Genomic DNA, 23,857 nt, shown 5'->3' with positions numbered 1-23,857 from the left:
AAAAATACTATACAATTCAACAAAATATATGTGCAAGAAAATATTAATAGTGATTATCTGTGGATAATGCAGTAATGCTCTCCTCCTATATTTTTATTTTATAATGGGCCTTCTTATATTTCATTAGAAGAAAATATTTTCTACAAATCTTGTGTCATTCAATATGTTCTGAATTCCAGAAGCACAGCATCATGCAGGCTAATTCATTCAAGGAGCTGAGATTATACAATAGGTGTCAAAAATATAGCTATCTTCCACATAATCTATATAAGTGGGTATTTAACTCTATGTTGTCTAAAGCGAGGATCTGTAAATTAGTTACATACTAACATTACAGAAAAATAACTTGTGACATAGTAGCTTTCAATAGTCCTCTTGAGCTCACCTTTATTAGTTGGTTGGCAAAGATTATGGAAAAGGCCTCTTACAAGAAAACTGACAAAAACAAGATTAGAAGGTTCATGATAATGCAAATGTGAAACAAGTCCAGCGAACCCTGTGGGATTTCCTTCTCGATCTAGATAGCCCTAAAGAACCAAAATAATTCATTAGTTGGGCTTAATCACCACAAAACTAATAAGTAGCTTGTTAGCTGGCAGTTTAAAAGAGTATTTAATATAAAACAAATTGGCAGCTATTGCCTGGTATAACTTTGACAATTGTATCAATTATAGGTAGTATCAATATTGTACATAACTGTCTAATTTCTATAGTTAGTTCAGCACTGTGAGACAATAGCAAAGCTATTTCACGACATAAACAAAATGCAGTCATACCTGCTTCACCAAGAACTGTAAAGAAAATAAGAAGTAAAGTTTTAATATCTCCATGGCTCTTGGTTGTTTGAAGGACAGCAGTGAATGCTTTAGCACGGACAGCGCCTAGGAGAAGAGCACTTTATTCACACAATGTCAAGTTTGTGAAAAATTTTGTAAGAAACAGCATAAGTTAGATAGTGTTATACTAGACAGATATTAGCAATCTACAGGCCTTATCCATATGTCACAGTATTTGCTTTACTATGTTCCTACATGCACATTCTTCCTTTAACAAAACAGCACAGAATTGTCAGAAATGAAACATACTGTGAGGAATCTGCTAATAAAAGACCTTCCAGTTGAAGAATTTATAGCATTTTGTTTTACAAGAAAATAGATAGATGAAAGATAGAGAGATACATTATTCCACATTCTATGATATTATTGCACAAAAACTGGTACATGTATATTAAAACCACAGAACTCAGAACTAAAAATACCAGTTACTATCTAGTGTCAAAAAGCAGTGCATTTTAGGGCTGGGGATTTAGCTCAGTGGTTCCGCCACCTGCCTTGCAAGTGCAAGGACCTAAGTTCGATCCCCAGTAAAAAAAAAAAGCACTGCATTTCATGTGGCTTTCAAATTCTTACTAAAATGTCTATGAGATCTCAATAAAAGAAAAAGTTCCCAGTATCACCAAAATTTAAGCCTCTTTGCATTTAGGTTTGACAGTTTACAGATAGAAAGTATACTTTTCTAAAAGGCCAGTGGTCTAAGGAAAAGTGAGAGCAGAAGAGAGCTAAAAGAATACAGCTCCATCACTGTGAGGTGATTTTTTTTCAAGATCACCAGAAATGACCTTTTCTACGACCTCTTGTGCAACATTCTTCATGTTTTATTTAGTCAGAGAAGGCAACCATCAGAGAAAATCAGAATAAAAAGAGGGATGAGGAACTTATTGTGCTTCACTGTGACCTTAGAAGTAGAGTCCAAAATTAAATTCTAATTAACATGGTAAGAACCCTGAAACTGCTTACTGTAGTTTATGATGAGTAATAACATCCATCATGACCAGCTAAACTGGTAAAAGTAGAAGATGACCTTTTAGTTGAGAGAATGAAATGGAGATCAGTTAACATTTTGGCAAAGATCTCTTCATCCAGCCTCAGATTTGAAAAGATATTTTAATTAATGACACTCAGCTAGATAGAGTTCACCAGATATTTAACTGTTTGGCAAACCACCAGATTTGAATATTTTTCTTGAAAAAGAAAAAATTAAATAGAAGCAAATAACAAATACATAATTTAAGAATTCTTTTCCAGTTCAAGAAATACCTGAGAAAGTGAATGTATTTAACACTAACAAACTATACATTTGAAATGACTGATGTTATAAATTTTATGTCCCATGTAATTTTATCACCATAAAAATCTGAACATGTCCAGATTGAAAAGTCTCATCATGTGATAAATAAAATGTCAATTTTAAGAAAGACCTATAATAGAAAATGTTCTAGAAGATTTGAAACAGGAAAATGTCTGATTTAACTGACCACACTGATTAATACACAATGATAGAGAAGAACAGATATTACTATAGGATGAATATAGTTTGGCTTCCTAACCTTGTTTAGAAATGTATTCTCCTTTGTGAGGTATTAAGGGTGCAAACTTAATCTGAATCGAGTGTCTAGAGCCTTTGAGACATGATCAAAATTACGTAAATTTAACAGGGTAGAGACACCAAGATGGAACCCTGGTGGTTTTATAGTAGGAGAGGCCAGACAGAGAGACAATCTCATTCTCTTCCCTTGTGCTACTCGGACCTCCACAAGTTCTGACACTAAGACAGTTGTCACTAGATGCAGCCCCTGGACACTGCACTTTCAGAATCTGTGAATCTGTGCTATGCTGCAACAAGCAACAGGAAATGGACTCATATACGTCCTTTCAACAGCATGTCTTCACCAAAATGGAAATGAAATTATTCAATGATGAATGTTAAATCTTTTGTTGTGGGATTAGACCCAAAGTGTTTATGTGAACACAAACATCAAGAAAAGCTTAGAACCATTTTCTGAAGTCCAACTATGCACAACTTCATCTATGCTGAAAAATCAAATGGAAAAAAAAAATCCGAAAGCACAAGCATACCTTGGAAAAAAAATGACCAAACCAAAATAATAATGTGATTGTCTTTGGGTACTAGAGCTAGACATGCATACTCCTTTTCTTCTTTCAACTTTCTACATTTCTTGAATAGTCTTTAATGAACTAGATTACTTTTTATGAAAAAAACAACATTTGCTACAGAATCATAAAATTGTACTACTTTCCTTCTAAAGGGAAGAAACAGGAATCTAACCCAGGTCTTTTAATAGCCACACTCACCATTCTTCTCTACAGTAAGACCATGTCTACCACACAAGAAAACAATATCCGGGCCAGGGATTTAGCTCAGTGGTTCCTCCACCTGCCTCACAAGTGCAAGGACCCGAGCGAGTTCAATCCCTGGTACTAAAAACAAAACAAAACAAAAAACATCCTGGTGATTTCCAAAGCTCTTCAAACTAAAAATTTATGTTGCATACAGCAAACAAACAAAATCAACCATTATCCTCTTCTATTCCCCATAGTCATCTCTAGAAGACACTAAAACAGCATTAAATACCCTTGAAAGTGAAGGGTTGCTGATATAGATTCCTGGAAAAAAACAGCAGACCCAACTGCAGCCAGACCAGTGGCCAAAGTCAGGTGCAGGACACCAAGCACAGTACCTTTGCCTGGCCATCCTCTAGGTCATCCGCCTTGGAAGCGAGCAGCATGAGTCGCAGGATCAGCGTTATCTTGAGAGGGAACTGTCCTCTGAGCTCAGGAACTTTGGATTTTATGAGTTTTCCTACTTTGGGAATTGGAATATCAAAGAAATATACCTCTCCCAGCAGGTCTTGCCCTCGTCTTCCAGCACGGCCAGACATCTGAAACAGAATAGATTTGCAAGGTGAAATTCCTCTAATTAATTTTCCTATGATAGCATAAGAACTCAGCCTTGTCTCTTGTTTTCAAACAAGTGGACTATACATAGGTCCAAAGGTTACTTAACTGACATAAAATCCACCCATCTAAACCTTAGGAGATTTACCATGATTGAGTCAGAGTTGGAAGATGAGACACTTATCATTCTTATGTACTTATTTTATCTCATCAAAGTATTGCAACCTGATTTAACTTCACTTGCAGATGAACTCTGTTGTATCAGTTTTTCCCACCCCAGGTCCTCTCTCTGATTCCTTTCTCTTCTGCCCTTTCTCACATATAAAAGTGTTGAGCTATGAATCACAAAATAAATACTGTGCACAAATCATAGAAATACATGAGCAAGATGAAAGTCAGAAAGGCCACTTACAAAACAAGTTAAGCATAAATTCTTGACAGAGGTTATATTGCTTCTCATTAAGTACATGGAATGGGCTAGATTATCTTTACTGCTTTGTCATATAGCTCTCCCAATAATATATAAGATCTATAACATAATGTAGAAACTAGGGCATGGGGAAGACTGCAAAAAGAACTTCCCCATAGTGAAACAACTAGAAAGTGGAAGATCCAGGACTTGAGCTCTGAAAACTCAATCTCTAAGTCTGTCATCTCAAGTATTCTAACTTCCTGAATACAAACCCTAAGTATGAGATACCCAAAGATGAGATGCCTGGAATGTTTGTGTAGAATATAACAGCAGAAACAGAAATGAAAAGATGGAGGCTTGTAAATTAGTGGAAATGTATAAGAAGGTTCAACTGAGCAAGAACAATGTCTATAAGAAAATACGAAGTGTTTTAGGAAGGAAAGGGAAGGCCTTTGATAAAAACATAAATGTTGGGTGACATATCTAAATCTGCTCTTGCTTTCCGAAGTGTTAACCAAATATCTATGAGCAGTAAAAGTATATGAAGACCCTACTCCAGTGGGGGCAAAATGATAGCACATATTACTGTGTGTTTCTTTTTAGACAAAAGATGTTAATGTAGAGTTGTTTTTTCTACACCAAAACCTCAGTATTCCGGTTTAATTGTAGTGTTGGCACTTTGCAATAAATAAGTAGGTTTTGGGTTTCAGTTTGGCACTCGATCTCTAAGAGGTTCGCCATCCATGCACTGTGCTGTCTTCGGGACATAGTATAAGCAGAATCTAAAGTCAAGGAAATTGTTCCATTTAGCCAACACTGTATCATGAAAGACAGTAGATATGGAGATTTAAAGCAAAAATCCAATATCATTAAGGAGAGCAATGAAGCAGGCTTGATAACAGATTGTGTGTCACAATCAAAGAAGAAAAAGAGCAGTAAACCCAGTGTGCAAAATCTTGTGCACAGTAAAGGAACAGGTAAATATTTTCATCTTGGATATGTATTTTTCTTATACATCACTTCTTGTCATTCTTGTAAATGTCACGAGATCATAATTGTCACCGATGTTCTGGAGATGGATCAGGAAGATAAGGAGGTTTAGATATGAAAGATCACACACCTGATTAGCAGTAGTCACTGACTTCCAAACTCCTAGACTTCCCACTATACCATGCTGAAGATGGCATCCAGGCAGGAGTAAAGTCCAAGTGTGCCATTTAGTGAATTACAACATGTTTAAAAAAGGATGGTTTACATTTTTTTTACTATTTTATGACCACATTTTAGCAATTTATTAAGCAAGCATACACATATTTCAGTACCTGTCTGTAATTTAAAGCATCCAGATAGACTGAGTTTTGGACAAAAACCACAGATCTACAAGGCATGTTGATTCCTAAAGCAAGTGTGCCAGTAGCTGTCACCACCTACAGAGAGAATAAAAAAATACTGCATGCAGGCCTTTCAATAGAATGCAATTATTTCCTCCCACAAAATTACTGAAACCTCTTTGAACTTTAATTAAAAACAGTGTGAAAATTATCACTATTAGACACACTATTATTTTTTTCTGTTTCACAAAGAACGATGCACATTTTCAGATCAAGGCTGTTACAGCGCTAGTTGTGTGTGCAGAATACCCTTCCCCAAACACTCATTTGTGTGGCCCTTCCGTTGTTTGCTCAAATGTCACAGAGAAAATTTCGAGTAACCACATAGTAATCATCCTCTCCCATAATTATCCACTCCTCTGTTGTACACTATTCATTTTTGTAGGACTAATAACTATCTCAGTAATCCTATTTGTCTGTTTACTTGTCTTATATTGGACTCCAAGTATCACCTGCCACTGTAGCCCTACCTCCAAAAAGGGTACCTGGCACATTAGAAGTGTTAATATTTTTAAATAAATTACTAGAAAGAAAATTTACCTGAGGGTCATAATCCTGTTATAAACGTATTGTCAATTATTTACTTCCTCTACTAAAATTAATCGAGATATCCATAGAAATAACCTATCTATGTAATAAGAATAAAATAGCCCCATCTCAACTTCCACAATAACTGCCTATGAAGGGTATGGGGCACACAGGGCTGGGGATTTAGCTCAGTGGTTCGGTGGCCTGCCTCACAAGCACAAGGACCCAAGTTCGATCCCCAGTACCAAAAAAAAAAAAAAAAAAAGTATGGGCACACTGTAAATTTTACTTACATAACCCATATTCATGCTCACTTTTTAATCTCTTAGCAGTTTTTATTTTTGGTTATTTTCTTTTTATAACAACTGGCATCTATGCTCTGCGTAGTGTTAATGTTTAAGTATAAAAACCAATCGTTTAATAAATCTGTAACTGAGGTTATGCATCTGTCAAAATGTAATGATTTTAAATTTTTCTAAAGTGCTTTAATAAGAAAATGGACAAAGAAAGATATTTAATTTAGAAAATAATTTTTAAAATTCTTTTTTTTTCTTTTTTTCTTTTTTCTATTTTTTTGGTACTGGGGATCAAACTTGGGTCCACCGAACCTCTGAGCTAAATCCCTGGCCCTAAAATGTGTTATTTAAAAGAAAGAACTGGCTCTGTATACTTTCTCTAGCGGGATCTACTTAATTTTTCACTAAACTATCAGTAATTCAACAATTACAAATAAGTAGATCCTATTTTAAAAGTATGATACGCTGATCAAAATAAGTATACCTGCATTGACTATGTGAAATAGGAAGAAAAGGGCTAAATGTGTAGGGGAAGTGGGAAGTGTAGGGGGGGAGGAAATAAGGGAAAACAAAAAAATATGACAAAATTAAAAAATGGAAATAAAGTGTTTGTAAATAGGGAAGGGAGGAGGGGGTGAAGGGAGGGCAGGAATATGGGGAACAATGAGAACCAAGACCTGTCATGTAAAGGTACAAGATCCCAATGATGAATGTAACTGTACTGAATACCTAAAATGTACCAATAAACTCAATGAGAGAATAAAAAAGTATACCTGCTTTCCTTTAATTCAGAATGGAAATTTTGGCAATGGATTTTTTAAGAATATTTTATTAGGTAAATAAAAAACTCAGCAAGTTTATTAAAAATATAGTTAGCTCTTTAAGATAAAAAATTCCACTTTAATTATGCTGTCAGATTTTCTGCTACACGTAGTTTATGATGACTAAAAGATTATGCTCCATAGCATAGAAGAATTCATATATCATTTTGTCTCTCTCACTCTCTTTCTCTCACTATCTCCCGAATGCAACATATGTCAGACAAAATTTAATATAGATAACTTTTAAAAGACGGGGTCTGCTCTTAAATACCATTAAAGATTCAAATTCACTAGCAAGTTATCTATACATCTTTATGAATTACTGCAGACCATCCTCATGTTCCCTCACGGTACAAATTAAACACAATATAGCAAGTGTTTGCTTTGGAATTTATCTAAGTTACTCTGGCTCTTTTCTACTGCAGCCACAGGAAAGAGAACATTTAGGAATGACACCTCTTAAGTTTAACTTTGTGGTACACTTATAATCTCAGCACTGTGGGAGGCTGAGCCAGGAAGATCTGAAGTGGGAGCCAAGCCAAGGAAATTTAGTAACTTAGTGAGAAGCTATCTCAAAATGTAAAAATACTGGTAATATAGCTCACATACACAAAAAAGTTAACACATTTAAAAACTCTGCTAAAGTAAGCAGCAGTCTTGGAAAACACATATTCTTGCCTTTATTTCAGTTATTATATTAGACAAAGATCTGATCACAACTTTACTACAAATGTCCTCTAAACCCATGTAGTCAAAATCATATAAACAGCATGCGCAATTTTCTAAATATTATAAATGGTGTTGTGCCAATATCACCATAGGTGTTTTTCATCATAGAAATATTGGGGAAATCATCTGTTAAGGAAATATTCTTATTATCAGAAAACTAACTAAATGATAAACTTTAAATAGCCTCCAACAATTAAATAAAATGGAGAAATACTGTCACATTATGGGTTATAACAAACAAAAATGACAAAAGACATACATGAGAAACGAGTGATTATATTGTTACTTTTCAGGACCATTCAACTTCATATAGTCACTTTTTTTTTTAATGAAAAAGTCTACCTACCCTAATGAATCCTTTTCGAAAGAGAATTTCAACTAGCTGTTTTTCTTTGGCACCCATGGCGCTGTGATGATATCCAATACCACTCTCTGCCAAAGCTTTGAGTTCTTCACCTTTTCTTTGGTGTTTTACACGATCAAACACCATCTTCAGTAACTGAACAAAGCAAGAGATGTAAGGATTCTGACAATTTCTTATTTAACTTTAAATCACTCAAAAACATTTACATGAAAATTATTATCCAATAGGTACGAATTCCCCGTGATGAAAGTGATCATTATTTATATATATCTAAATTATACCAATAAAATTAATGTTAAATAAATAAAAATTTAAAATATAATTTGACCAAATGATGCAACTGTAGAAATAAACTTTACATTACTAAAAAATAAAAAATACCCCCCAAAAAAACAAAAAAATATTTGGGGCATAAATAGTAGCTACAAGACAAATTTTCTCAATTGTTTGAACAGACTGTCTCAAAGGGTTTCATTCCCACTTTGGGGGTAAAAAGTTCTGACAGAGCAGTAGAAAACACCCAGGAAAGACTGAGTTCAGGATTCATGTTTGCCCGGAAGAGAGTGGGTCAGTATGGGAGCCTTAGAAGGTTTCTCTAGAGATACAGTTTTCTGTGAAATAAACTTCTCTGTGCTATAAGGTCAAGGAATGCTTACTTCCCACTGCAGATTGGTTACAAATGGCCTTAAGATGCCCTGTTCTGTGGAGGAAGTCTGGTTGTGTCTAGACTAATTTGTTGGAAAGTAAACACTGCTTATGAGAATTAAGAAAAAAGGTTAAATATCCAAAAGCAAAAGACTGGTTGATGGTTCTTTCAGCTACATAGTCATTTGTCCAATGGAATACAAGGTGCCAATCAAATGATGATGAAAATACATGACTTTGAAAAATGAAGAGACTATGAAGTTTACAAAGATATGAAACAGAATGTGGATGTAGTGGTAGTACTAGATAAAAAATACAAGGTCCATCTTAAATGGCAATTATTCCTGGGTGATGACGTTGTTTTACAGACTTCTCTACTGTAAGCATGAATAATTTGAAGAATAAAATAGCTTCAACGATGAATGGGAAAAGATGTTTAGGAATTCCAGTATCTCACTGGTGGACTGTCTTATCTGTAATATAGAAAATCTCTGGTTTCAAGAAATTCTGCAAATATTTCTTAAAGTATTTTAGACCACATGGATCCAAATTTTCAAATGAGACATGTGACAAAGAAGTCTAGAATTCAGGGTAGGAAAATGCATATAATGGAAAAGGCAGACACTCTCAAAGGTGAATACTCCTTTTTAAATATACATTGAGGAGTCCTTGAGTGTTATGCGTAGCCAGATGGTCTCCTATGGCGTCCTATGAGGGGCTTTTTCTATTTCTAGAGATTGCATCCTGTACTTTCTGTTAATAGCTGTCTATAGTAAAAAAAAATCTATGGCTGATGAATGACATATCCTCCTGGAGATCTATTCCCCTCTAAACACTGACCTCAGCATCCATCACTTTTCGATCACTATATGTGCAGTCCTGAGGAATTTCCAGGTTCTTCTCTAAACTTTTCAGTAGACAATTATGTTCAGCTTCATGTATGAGGCTTTCATCCAATCTTCTCATTTTTTTCTTGCTTTTTTTATCGCTGTTTGTGAAAAATCATATTTTAAGAAATAAATCTACATATTCCACCACTATAGGAATCCTGGGACTCCTAAATCACTCTTATCAGTCAGACGTTCACTACTGTACACCCCTGTGCTCTCAAGATCCTGAACTGGCTGTTTGAACACTCAGCACTTTGTCCTCCAGAGCTTATATTTTTCCTGGGATAACGCCACCACGTACTGGGTCTTTTTCTGTGATATTTCTTCTCCTTGCAGGAGACTCTCAGCAACCACAGTTTTCCCCACATGAATTTCTTTCCCCTCACTAACATGATGATCACGTTCAGCCTTCGTGACACTCGGCTTAGACAGAAAAGTACCTATTCCAAGCTCTTCTCCTTACTTCTTCAAGTGGTTGCAACAGTTTGATTGTTAAGTTTGAGTTCGGCTGCTAAGGGCTCTGAGGAGCAGCAGTCTCAGCTTTACTCTTGGATCTTCCCACGGTGCTAACCTCCCCTCTTCTTTTAACAACACTAATCACTGATTCTTCCACCTTTTTAGCTTATTCCTTAACTATGCAAAAAAGGGAATCTGAATGTAGATAAACACACCTTTAGTTATCATTTGCTGTTCTCACTTCCAAGTATCACCCTAAAATCTAAGAGAATTGCCAGAACTAACAAGAGCCCCCCGGACCTGCCCAGGAAGTTACAACCTCTCTTGGAGGTGAGGAAAGAGGCCCATATCCAATGACTGATATGGGCCAGACAGATCAGCCCCTTTCACTCAGGTATGACAGTTCAGGGCCATGCAGATCCCCTAGGATGCTGACTCTGAGGATATTTCAACAGAACTGCACCCTTTCTTATCTTCCTCACCTTCCCCTTCCTGCTGCCATCACTTTATTTAGCTCCTCACAAACACAGCCCTTCCATAACTCACACAGATATCACCATCTCAGCCTGTGCTGCTAATACACCCCTCCACAATCCCAACTGGACTGTAGGATCATCACCTTGAATCGCCCAGTAGCCTTCAATGTAACAGTCTTTTATAAGTGCTCATCACATACCTTTCTCCAGTGTTTCAGTTTGTCTCTTAACTGCACACAACAGTCAATTTCAATTCTGAGAAGAGGAGCTCGCTTGGATTTGTCATACAGTGTTCTCCCCTTCACCTAGCACTGCCCTTCACTCAGGGAGAATCCATGACTATGCTACAAATAATGCACTTGTGCAGACCCACATGTTGTTAATGGGTTTTTAATCAAGGTAACAGAGGGTGAAGTAAAATACTGTACATGCTATATCCCTAGTGTTGTGGGCTTATACCTCTCATATTGTTTCCATCGTGGCTTGTCACCTTTCCTCCTAAGGAGGAAATAAGAAAACAGCCAGATGGAATGTAAGTGTTTAAGGACATAGACTTTATCTGCTAAACCAGGAAGTAGAAAAAAATTTTGCATGCGGATAATTTACAAACTTTAAATGTTTGCAAGAAGGCCTGTAAACTACATTGGAGAATCATGATCTTTGAGGCAAAAAGAAGGCCTTTGAAATCATCCAATAAAGACATGATGGACCTTTAACTAGGCAGCAAAAAAAAAAAATGAGGAAGAGGCCCCAGGGAGAGAATTACACATAGCAAGTAAGGAAGGCATGTCAAAATAGCCAAGTCCTACCAGGAAGAAAATTGGGTTTCAATCCAATCCCAAGGTCATTCCATGGAGCATGCTGAGGTGTTGTGTAGTGACCCAAGATAATCGTTCAGCTTTTGTGGGCTGACTGAGAGCAAGAGTTCACACACGGTCACGCATGCATTAGTTAGCATGATTATGTGAAGTTATACAATCTTCCTAGACTAACAGACTCTGAACCTGCCTCTCACTTTAAACGAGACCTGTCTACACCATTCTAAAATATGATCGGTTATGTTTATCCATTCTTGAGAGAGTTCAGATGGATTGTTAACTTTTGGGGATCTACTCTCAGGATTAGTAAAGCACACTTCTAAGTGTGTCTAGGTGGCACTCATGTGTGACTTGGGGACCATTTCTGGTTTTTTGTTCCTTCCACTCAAATTTTTCCTCTGCTCTGCTTCCCTGCTGCCTTGAATTAAGCAGCTTTACTCAACCACATGTTTTAACCACGATGTTCCCACTTTGAATATGAAGTCAATCCCCTGAAACAATTAGCCAAATGAAACCTCTTCTCTTTTTTGCTATAGGTATTCATATTGCCTTCCAACTACGGGAAAGATGACTAATACAATTCTCCCTTCAAAATTTGCAAATAACTGCAAACAATATCTAGAACTTCCTTGTAGAACACACTGAATGTATGTTTATTATGGGGGCAGTGAGGTATATTAAGTCTTTGCTGGCCAATTTCTTGGTGAAGTACTTACAATGTTTTTTGTTTCTCAATGGATTTCTTAACTTTTCGAAGTTTGCTAGCCATTTCATGAGCTTCTTTATCAGCTTTGGGGGGCCTTTTCTTCTCCTGCTTTCCCTCTAAGAAAGCGTGTACACTCTTAGCACATTCTTCTACATCTTTTATATTGAATCTGTAAACAAACAAAAGGAATGATTGCCTTGAAAGGAATATCATAAATAAATTTCAACTCATATTTCTATATATGGCCACTATTCTGATAAACCTGTTTTATTTCTTAAAAGTCCATCTTTATGAAGTTTACTCTGAAATTCATACTAGGTGTTCTGGATACACAGACACCTTATTCTCTAACCCTAAGGAATAACTTTCACTCGTTCCTGTCATTGCCCCTCAGACATAGCAATTAGAGCTCATGTGAATTCTTCTGGTAAGAGTAGTCAGGCGTTCATTCCACAGCTAGGAGAAGAACAGTGGATTTTCTCCATTTATATACAGAAGAAACAGCTATACCTCCCTCACACTAACCCTTCCTGAAAAAGGAGAGAAAAGTATTTTTTTTAATAAATGAAAAGTCTTTTTCTTTTTGTAGGAGGAAAAGAATGATAGGATCTCAACCCTAATCTTTGGTGACATGACCATGTCTTTCCAGAAACCAGATAAACCCCAGATGTTGTGGTCTTTACCATCCAGAAATGTCTCCAAGCTCTAGGCTTTATTCCTTTTAAAATGGAAGTACCTAGGAATATTCAGGTCCAATTTTCTCAGCACTTTAATACATAACACATGGGCCTAGTCCAGGTGGTAACCATTAAGACTTCTCAGATTAAATTAAGCAAAGGGCTACCAATCAAATTCTCCCCATTTGCGATGAGTAAAATGTTTTGAGAGGAAATAAAGCAAGCATTCCTTATATTTATTTCACATCAATTTTCCAGTGTCAGGAATCTAGGGCTTTTTACAAGAGCACTGAAAATTTTCATGGATTTTTCTTGCTTTTTTCCCCCACTATAAATTGTTGGCAAAATGCAGAGGCTATAAGGAGCTAATGGGCATTAATCATTGTATAGCTGTAGCATACATAGTGAATAATGGATTGGCTCTATATAATAAAGTTGAAATTGTGAGGCAAAGACCTTCTTTTAAAAAGCATTGACTTTGCTTGATATCAAAAGGAAATGTGTTTCGCTAGTGAAAAGTAAATGAATTGGGACACTGTTGAAATAAAGATTAAGAAAGTGATAGTGATGCCATATATCAAGAGATTTCATATAATAAAAATAAAGTATAGCAATAAACATTTATATTATATGCTTGTCATGTGCTGTGCTAGGTGGTTTAAATATCTTCACTCATGTGATACACCCAAATATCCTTTGAGGAATGTGCTATTATTATCCCTAAATAGCAAATGAAAACAAAAAGAGACATAAAGAGATAAAATCACTGCCCCAAACCCCACAGTCCCTATGTGGCAGTGTTCAGCATCCTAATCCATGTTCTTATCTGTAATAAGCAGTTGGTTCTCTTTCTACATGAATGCAAGTAACTGGGTTCTAAGTACATTTTACTTCACTAAATGGTGTTGTTCTCGTGATAGTTCATCATTTTAATAAATCAAGTACACTTGGAAATAATTTTAATTCAATTTCTCTAATAACCCATATCGGATGAATGTGATCTAGAGATCTGACTTGAAACTAATTTAAATTGCAAAAGACCAAAAATTTTGACAGTTTGTTTTATGCAGAACTCAAGATTTCTAAATCTTTGATAATGGCATGAATATTTTTCTTTTTCTTAAGTATTTGAATTATAAACAAGAGTTCAGAGCATGCCACCCACAACTTCCCCTTCCTGGCATATTAAATATCTTCAACTAAAAGCACGCAGAAAACTCAGGCACATGTATTGTATACCTAAAATATACCAATAAAGAAAGAAGGAAAAAACCCTAGCAGGTACAAGATCTTTTTCATAAAGATAGGAGAATAAAAGCCCACATGAAAAATGTTCCCCTTTTACCTGAAGGAGAAAAAAACATTCTTTGTTTCAAGGATGAGAAGATAAGGCCAGGGGAAATCTACACACATCTTTTCAAACTGAAATTTATATTCTTAGTTGTATCTCCAACAAATTAACCACCCTAGCCCTTTTGCTGTATCACATTTTCCCGAATTATGACTGTCCAACTCAATATTAAGTGTTCACCTATGTGTCCTTGGGTTTTCATTTCCTTATAAAGGCCCCTGTGCAGCATTTATTTTAATTGCATGCTTTTCTCTTGTTGCTCTTCCTAGTATAAATTCAATTTTCAGATCCATTAGAAAAATGCTGAGAGAATACAGGTAAAATCTTGCCTCTCCTATCTATGTATGAGTATACAAATAATGCACAGTTAATTTCTGATTTTCTTTCTTTCTTTTTTGGTAGTTAGACTTTTGGAAATATCCCAGGGGTACAGAATAGCTCTTGTTTCTGAAATCCTAGCTGTTCCTGAATATGAAGTGGATGAGCTACCTGAATACTTCATGGTCCAGAAGTATATTTTCCTTTTCTCAATAACAAAGATAAAATGAATAATATTGTAGCCATCCCCAAATTTCAAAATATAATTTTTCATTCACCTATCATGCTTATTTGAAATATATAACACTCATGAAAATGCATGCTATATCTGCTTTTATGTGAACATGTACCATTAAATTTTACCATATGAGCAAGATTCTTTGGCTTTATGTGAAGATTCATGGTTTGAGGATAGTTTGTAATTATGTAAAGTATTAAGACTATTCCCTTCTGATCTCAAACTCTATACACTGTCAAGGTTAATCCAGCATAAACCACACTATTCATTACATAAATTATACTTTGTGTTACTTTATTAAGATTGGGTTAATTGAACTACTCTAAGTTACTGTATACTGTAACATACAAAATTTAGTAAGATTTCAGTGCCTGCTGGTCACAGTTCTTATCACTATATATTAAAAATACTAAAATTTCCTGCCAATAAATCTTCTGGGATGTCACAAGACCATCTAATTTTTTTGAGAGATATTTGTAAGTATATGTGTGTGTGTGTGTGTGTGTGTGCGTGCATGTGTAATTTGTTTCACAAAAAGCTAGGTATATACTAAAATTAAAAAGATAAATAATAATAAATTAATATGATAATAATAGTAATAATAATAAGAGTTTGCAGTAAAAAGGAAGCAAAAAGTAGAGTACCAAAATGAAGAAGATAATCTATAATATCAAAACTAAATAAAATTTAAAACATTTGAACTAGAAAGGTATATATTGTAAACAAGACTTACACTGACTAACAAGTTAGTCCCCAAAATAACAATGAACATTATATTACAACACTAAGGTTTATATGCCTCATTCCACTGTAAAAAAAGTCTCATATAAAAACAAATTATGATAAATTTACAACAAAAGCAAATTATATAACTTACTTACATAAAAAATAGTGCAGGTAGCTTCCCCATTATCCTTAGCTTTTCAACAAGAAGTGGAAAGTTCTCCAACATATTTCCTGAACTGACTGCTGAATCAGGGCTAAGAATCCTCAGTACCAGTTTAGCCTGTAGCATTAAATAAAAACAAATTTATAATATAATTGCCTAGCAAACAAATAAATTGCTACTACTTTCTGAACTATTTTCATGCTGTCTAATCTAAGTGTCTGTGGTTCCTTAAAATACCACTGAGTATATATTTTCAAAAACATGCTAAAAGCAGCCAAAAAATATATGCAATTAAACGAGAAAACAAAAATGTATGCAATGTAACACATGATTTTTAAGACAACTGGAGTCAACTTAAGAGACGGACTATCAATTGATACTGTTCAAATTGATACTGGTTCTACTACGGCAAGAGGAAAGGGGAAAACGAATGTTTCAAGCCACGTACAAAAGTTACTCCCAAATACATTTGTAAAGCTGTTAAATGGAAACGCAATTACAAAAAATTGTGACGATCTAGATCTGGAAGTTCACCCAAATATCTCATGTGGTCAGAAGTGGGACTTCTGGAAACTGATTGGATTATAGGCTCCCTATGCTGACACGTGTCAGGAGGTGAAATCTGATTGGAAGAAGCAGGTCACAAGGGGTGGGACCTGGGAGGGTGCACAGTAAAAATATCTCCCTCTTTGCTGCTCCCTTCTCTGCTCTCTGACAGCCATGAGGTGTGCACTTCCCTCCCCAGTACCACTTTCCCTTAGATCCAGCTGCCATGTGTGGACTGAGACCTCTATAACTGGGAGCCAAAATAATTCTCTGCTCCTTTAAATTGCAGGCGTCTGGTATTTTGTCTCAGCAAGTAAGAAGCCCACTAAGACATTAATTACCTTATATTTCTAAATAGGAAGAGAGTAAATTAAAATACAATGGAAAAGTCACATGAGAAAACTTTTATGTCATTCTTTAAAAATCAAAAATTTCAATTTATGAAAATTAATAATACAAATATAAAAATCAGAACTGACTTAAAATGAATGTACTGGTGATTCCAGCATAAGTTTTTAATGAAGTTACCACAAGATGAAATAAAAATTATTTTTAAGGGCCAAGTGTTTAGCTCAGTGGCACCTTGCCTGCCTCACAAGCCCAAGGTCCTGAGTTCAATCCCTGGTACCAGGGAAAAAAAATATTTTTAAAAACTCCTAGAAAAGAAAAAAGAATAAAAATTCTTCATAGCTCCCGTTAGTCCAGTTTCCATGCTGATGATCCATCAGGATGTCACCCTACAAAAACGGACCCTCAGTTATGACATCTGTGAGGAACCAATAGCCTCTACTTCACGATTTAGGAGACATTGAAGATCAAAGAAAACCCATTTCTCACTCTTTTTATTCTATCTCAGAATCACTAAACTTCACATTCAATTTAAAATGCTAAAATGAAAATTGACGACTAATAAAATCCAAATTAGTATTACAGATTCAACTCAAGAAAACAATGAAGATAGTATAGTGCTTTGCCAAACCATGAGAAAATTACCTGCTCTATATGGCCATTTTTAATCCAATTTCTTAATTCTTCCTTTAAGCTCTCTTCATATTTTCTAGCATCCACCTTTTTAATGATTAATTTATTCTTGAAATGAATGAAGTTTTCTGGACACAGTTTCTGAAAAAAAGTACCATAAAATCCCTAAAAATCCAAAAATGTCTCAAATATATGTCTCATAAACAACTATTCAAACTCTTAAGGACAGAGCCTGCTGAACTTATTATTCTCTATTACTTCTAATACATAAAACTACAAAGATGCAGAAACTCTTCAAAGTAAAGGAAGAAGACCAACTAAGTTAGAGATAAAAGAGAAACCAATAGGGACAGAAAGAAAGCGCAAGTGTTAGCACAGAAAGAGGACAGTAGAAAACCAAGATGTAAGAGGAGACTAAAATACGATAGTGTCCCAGAAGTTAAAAGAAGAAACATTTTCAGGAATTAAAAAAAAAAATCATTTAATGCCTCTTAAGAAGAATGTTTGAGGGCTACCTTATTTTGAAGAGCCCACTAATAGCTTTGAAAGGTCAGAATAGCATTGTTACCATCTGCTAGCATAGCATTAATTCTATGAATATTATTTACCTGGGCCTGTGGCCAACTTTTCCAGGCCTGAAACATGGTGTCATAAAGCTGGATGCTTTCTCGAGGTGAAAGTGCAAGGTCAGAAGGGAATCCGTACCTTTCAATCTGTTTGAAATAAAATTAAACATCTTGATATTCATTTCACCTTACATCTTTTTTTTGTTGCCTCATAGCTACAAACATAAAAAATTCTACCCATGAGAGTATTTGAATTTTAATAAATTATTTTAGAAATCCAGAAGTTCATAAAAAAGCTTTGGTTTATTACCTAAGACCTTTTAATTAAGTTCACCTTCTAGGAACTACATTTATAGTGCAAGGTAGGGTGCAGGGAAACAAAGATTTGCGGATATTGTCAACAAGACGACAGCAACTCTGCTCTGAAACAATTCTACCCATGAGAGTATTTGAATTTTAATAAATTATTTTAGAAATCCAGAAGTTCATAAAAAAGCTTTGGTTTATTACCTAAGACCTTTTAATTAAGTTCACCTTCTAGGAACTACATTTATAGTGCAAGGTAGGGTGCAGGGAAACAAAGATTTGCGGATATTGTCAACAAGACGACAGCAACTCTGCTCTGAAACCGAATCTGAAATTGTTTCAGTTGTAAATAGGATTCTTTACTTTTATGTGTACCAAGCAAGGCTAAACAGGGCAAATCTTCTTTGCTTAAATTCCAAAATTGGAACTGGGTCAACCTTAAGACAAAGTCTCTCAAATGACCTTGAGGACTCTGTAACAAACACCTCCACATGTCAGGAATTTGGATCTATTCAATATATCTGCCAAAGTTTCTGTTTTTGAAAAATTTTAATGGAAAAAAAGTTCCTGTTCTCAAAAGGTTTTATTGAACATTTCTGCTGGTATCAAACACTACTGTTACAAATTGCCAGCGAAAACCTCTCATTGACCTGTTAATAAATATTTGCTACAGCCTGAATTATTGTGATCCTTTCAAATTCTCAGCTTAAAATGAAGCTCCCTGTGTGATGGTTTTGGGACCTGACAGCCTATGGAAGCTGTCAAGTCAGGAGAGAACTATTATAAATGGTATTAACATTTTTCATGACAGAAACCTCAGAGAACTACCTTAGCTTTTCTTCCATGTGAAAATACAGCCAGAGGGACCCATCTATGAACCAGAAGGTGGTTCCACCTCAGACCTTCCAATCTGCTAGAAGCTTGATCTTAAACTTGGCACCCTTCAGAAATGTGAAAAATAGACACTAGTTTCTAGAGGCGCCAGTCTATGTTGCTTTTGCCACAACAGCCTGCTGAATGGACTATGATAACATTTCCCTGTCCCCCAAGAGAGAAAAAATCCATATATTCTAGTAAATAAATAAGATGTATTAGAAAATTTAAATCACAAAAAGCAGCAGTATGAAGATCTCTCCAAAATAAGTAAACCATAGGTCATTTCATTATAAATAGCTGTTATAAGCTCACAAAACTCATTTTAAGAATTTTAATATAGCATCTTTACCATTTAGGATGGGGGCTTAGATTGAGTTAGGATAAGAGGAGTAGATAAGTGAAAGAATTGGAGAAGGTTTCAAATGGATACATATTGAGGATATACTCCTAAGTGAAATAAATAACTTACACATGTGTAAATACCGAACAGTTTCTCTGGTGTGAATAATCTGCAATAATACATAAGATCCCAATAAGATTACTGACATTGTGAAATGGGAAGAAAGGGGCTAAAGGTGTAGGGAAGGTGGGATGGATAGGGGAGGGTAATAAGGGAAAAGAAAAGAATGTGAGAGAATGAAAAGATGAAAATAAAGTGTTTGTAGATGGGGAGGAGAGGAGGGGGTGAAGGGAGGGCAGAGGTAAGGGGAAAACATGAGAATCAAGACCTGTCATGTAGAGGTACAAGATCCCAACAATGAATGTAACTGTACTGTATCCCTAAAATGTACCAATAAACTCAAAGCTGAAAAAAAAAAGAATTTTAAAATTCTTGGCAAAATGGACCTCTCCAAATATAAAACACAACAGAAAAACAAAACAAAATGAAGACATTCCATAGAACAGAAAGTACAAAAAAGTTTAAGTCAGATAATCACACTTAAATTTTAGATCTCAGTGCTAGTCCCAATATCTTTCATATAGAAATGGAAATATTTATACTTTCACCTTACACACTGTGGTAAGACCAAACAAAATTAAGAAATTATTTACATGCTTTTAAAGCTTTTGCATGAAATCATCGTTTAGCATCTCCCAATTTGAGTAATAAAAACTGGCAATCTGGGTCGAGACTGAACAAAAATTCTAAATGAACATAATATTTTTGGATTTCTAGCATTTTATTTAGTTATTTTATTACTGGAGAGTGGTCACTTATACTGCCTAACTAAATGAAATCTAAGAATCATCAGGAACTTTAAAATATGGACCTTTGGTTTGGTGACCAGAATATCCAATGGATTCTGAGGTTATTTTTCCCTTTTACCAAAGTCTGATTTCACTCCTTTCTAAACTGGAGGGTAATTCTACCTGGGATATCAATTTTTTGTGAGAATTAAATTAAGTAATACACATACCACCTAACAAAATACGTTTTGGGTGTTTGTTGTGCCTTCTGCCAATGTAACTGATTAACTTTCAATTCACAGGTTATAATTTTTAATTCATTTAACAATTCTATGGCTATAAGTGGGAATTTCAACTTTTGTTCTTTATTATACAACAAATGAACTGACAAAACTTGAGCATTCTAGGCAAAAAAATGAAGAAATTTCCACCTGTTGTTTATAAGCACAATAGAACACCATGATTTTATGTTTGCAAACCACATCACCCCAGTGTCACAGGCCGTGGTAGCATTGATCCCTGCTGAGCAGCAAGAGACAGCAGGTCTGTCCAGGACTTCCTGGAGATGACAGCTCTCTAGGAGTCAGGAGTCTTTCCGGTGTGCCATGATAATTGGTGACAAAGGCCGAACAACACACCGCACAGCCAGAGACAAGCTATGTATGGATTGAGGGAAGCCAGCTCACCTGTTCTGTCCCATCCCTTCCCTTCTAAAATCATTTTTTCTAACATAGCGGTAGAAGGAAAAACTAAGCTGGGTGGTTCTTCTCTTTATTGCTCTCTTTGTTGCTAAAGTTCATTAAGTTTTTCCTTGCCACTCAGTCCTTTCATGTTCACTTGAAGTATACTACTCTTTTAGAAATTATTCATTAAGCTGGAATATCCACCTAATATTTATTGTTGCTACTTTAGAAAATGTCCGGTATCCACACATGCTATAACAGAACTTTCAAAACATATTGAATAATGCCCAATATTTTGGATTTATTTGCCCTCCATTGCTGCCACAGAATTGCAGAAGTCTTAAGAAGATTTATACAACACTTCGCACTTTGCAAGGTCAAATGGGGTCAGATCACACTATAGCAGTCTTCCACCTACTCCATTGATAGCTCCTGAGAGTAGAGGAAAGGGATTTGACAAAAATTACTATTTCAGTGAGTGCTCTAAATTACTACATGCTTTGCTGCTTAAAGACAACCTGCCTTGAACCACTTGATACAAAATAGATATTTTAAAATGCTATGCTATTTTTTAATTCCAAGTAATGAATAAAATGTTAAATAATTTCGGGAAAAAAGAAAAGAAAGAAGGAAAGAGGGAGGGAAGAAGGAAGGGAGGAAGGGAGGGAGAGAGAGATGGCGTGGATCTTTTATTACTTATATTTGGGTTATCTATATTCTAGGGTAGGAGTGTGAATTAAGTCAGAGGAATTTCTCAGTATTTTAAGTTTTATTTAGAAATGGGTTGTGTCATTGCCACAAAAGAATAAGGCCTTCATACAATGCTACTGGAAAATTACATTCAGGTTTGTTCATTTCCTTTAGAAGCCAATTCAACCTATATCAAGTGCTGTAAAGTGACACATTCATCCATGTTTTTGTTGGACAGATCTTAGAGAAGCATGTGCAATCAACTATCGGAGGTTGCTTTCTGGTCCACCGTTTACTTAGCACAAAACACTGATTTTGTTAAGGTTTCTGTTGCTCAATTGTAAAAGCGAAATAGTCATAGGCTATCAATCACATAACTGGGATGGTTTAAATAGTGAAATAAGTAAAATTTCTAGAATACATAGCAAGTGCTCAGTTTCAGTAGATCATCATTATTTAATGGGGAAATAGTATATATATGGTAGTTTGTTAGGAACTGTACATAAAATTTGTTTTCAAGGAGTTATTAAGAACATATGCAATTGTCTATTGTACCATTAGGATCTTATGTACTATTATAGTTATTTCACACCAGAAAATCTATTCGGTATTTACACGTGTGTGACATTTATTTCATTTAGGAGTATATCCTCAATATGTATCCATTTTCCTACCAACGATTCTAATTTCTCATTCTTTATGGCTGAGTCATATTCCATTTTATAGAAAAACCACATCTTCTTTATCCAGTTTCCAACTGATGGGCAAATCAGTTTCCAAGTTTTAGCTATTATAAACTGTGTCACTATAAACATAGGTGTGCATATATCACTGTGACATGATTCTTTTAATTCTTTTGGAAAGATACCCAGCAGAGCTATGGCTGGGTCCAATGGAACCTCTAGTCCCAGCTCTTTGAGGTATCTCCATATTGATTTCCATACTGGTTGCACCAGTCTGCACTCCCACCAACAATGCAGAAAGGTTCCTTTCTCCCCACAACCCCGCCAACATTTATTATTGTGTAATTTCTTGATAGCAGCCATTCTTTGTGGGGTGAGGTGGAATCTCAGTGCTGTTTTCATCTGCATCTCTCGAATGACGAGTGATGTGGAACATTGTTTCATGTATTTACTTGCTGTTTTTACTTCTTTGAGAAATGTCTGTTCATTTCAGATGCCCGTTTTTTAATCAAGTCCTTATATTTGGGGGGGGCTAACTGTTTTGAGTTCTTTATAGTGGGAAGGTTAGGGGAAAGTTAATAAGGGAAAAGAAAAAATATGAAAAAATGAAAAAATGGAAATGAAGTATTTGCAAAGGGGGAGGAGAGGAGGGGGCGAAGGGAGAGCAGGGGCAAGCGGAAGAAAGGAGAACCAAGACCTGTCATGTAGGGCCGGGATTTAGCTCAGCGGTTTGGTGGCCTGCCTTGCAAGCGCAAGGACCCGAGTTCAATCCCCGGTACCAAATAAATAAATAAATAAAAGACCTGTCCTGTAAAGGTACAAGAGCCCAATGATGAATGTAACTGTACTGCATACCTAAAATGTACCAATAAACTCAATGAGAGGAAAAAAAAGATTGGGGACTATCAGAATTATGTTAAAGATTGTGTGTAAACACAGAAAATATTTAACTTCATAAGTGTAAGAAAGAGGACAGGCTATTAACCTATTGTCACTTTGATAAGCAATAGGAATTTTAATTGATTATTCATAGAAATAGAATAAGTGAAGAAGAGAAATACTCAAGAAAAACTTAAGAAATTCTACTATATCCCCTCCTAGTATCCCAACTGAAAAATTTTTAGGTCTTTGCAGTCTGATTTACTACCAACATATCATGTGATTGCTATAGAAAGGAGAATTGTTTTTCTTTGTAAACCTGATTCATAATTATCAGACTCTCATGGGAACTAGGTGTTATTCAAATGAAGTTTTTGATGTATTGAGAAAAGGGGACTGATAAGAAAAAACATGAGCAAAAATAATGTCCAAGAATAAATAGAATTTTATTAGATTAATTCATAGGAAAATGGATACATATTCCTAAGTGAAATAAATAAGTCACACATGTGTAGATACCGAATAGTTTCTCTGGTGTGAATAAACTATAATAGTGCATAAGATCCTAAGAAGATAGTTGACAATGTGAAATAGGAAGAAAGGGGCTAAAGGTTTAGGGAAAGTGGGAAGGGTAGGGAAAAGGTAATAAGGGAAAAGAAAAAAATGTGATAAAATGAAAAAATGGAAATGAAGTGTTTG

The 23,857-nt window shown here is 35.4% G+C and overlaps 1 protein-coding gene across 1 annotated transcript in view; it reads right to left on the bottom strand.

Moving 5' to 3' along the window:
- Window positions 1–23,857, bottom strand: part of LOC104866035 (DExD/H-box helicase 60) — an 82,936-nt gene that overhangs the window by 11,033 nt on the left and 48,046 nt on the right. The window contains exons 23-32 of the mRNA XM_033765452.1: window positions 17,896–18,000; window positions 17,300–17,428; window positions 15,753–15,877; window positions 12,298–12,456; window positions 9,782–9,929; window positions 8,279–8,431; window positions 5,490–5,594; window positions 3,539–3,739; window positions 777–881; window positions 386–527 (exon numbers count right to left, since the gene is read on the bottom strand). Coding sequence (XP_033621343.1) covers window positions 386–527; window positions 777–881; window positions 3,539–3,739; window positions 5,490–5,594; window positions 8,279–8,431; window positions 9,782–9,929; window positions 12,298–12,456; window positions 15,753–15,877; window positions 17,300–17,428; window positions 17,896–18,000 — 1,372 coding nt within the window. The remainder of the gene's footprint in view (window positions 1–385; window positions 528–776; window positions 882–3,538; window positions 3,740–5,489; window positions 5,595–8,278; window positions 8,432–9,781; window positions 9,930–12,297; window positions 12,457–15,752; window positions 15,878–17,299; window positions 17,429–17,895; window positions 18,001–23,857) is intronic.

The sequence above is a fragment of the Fukomys damarensis genome, unplaced genomic scaffold (genome assembly GCF_012274545.1).
Source record: "Fukomys damarensis isolate Sample0158 unplaced genomic scaffold, DMR_v1.0_HiC HiC_scaffold_18, whole genome shotgun sequence".
NCBI lineage: Eukaryota > Metazoa > Chordata > Mammalia > Rodentia > Bathyergidae > Fukomys > Fukomys damarensis.
Note: the sequence above shows the minus strand (reverse complement) of the source record. Positions and strands in the feature narration are given on the sequence as shown.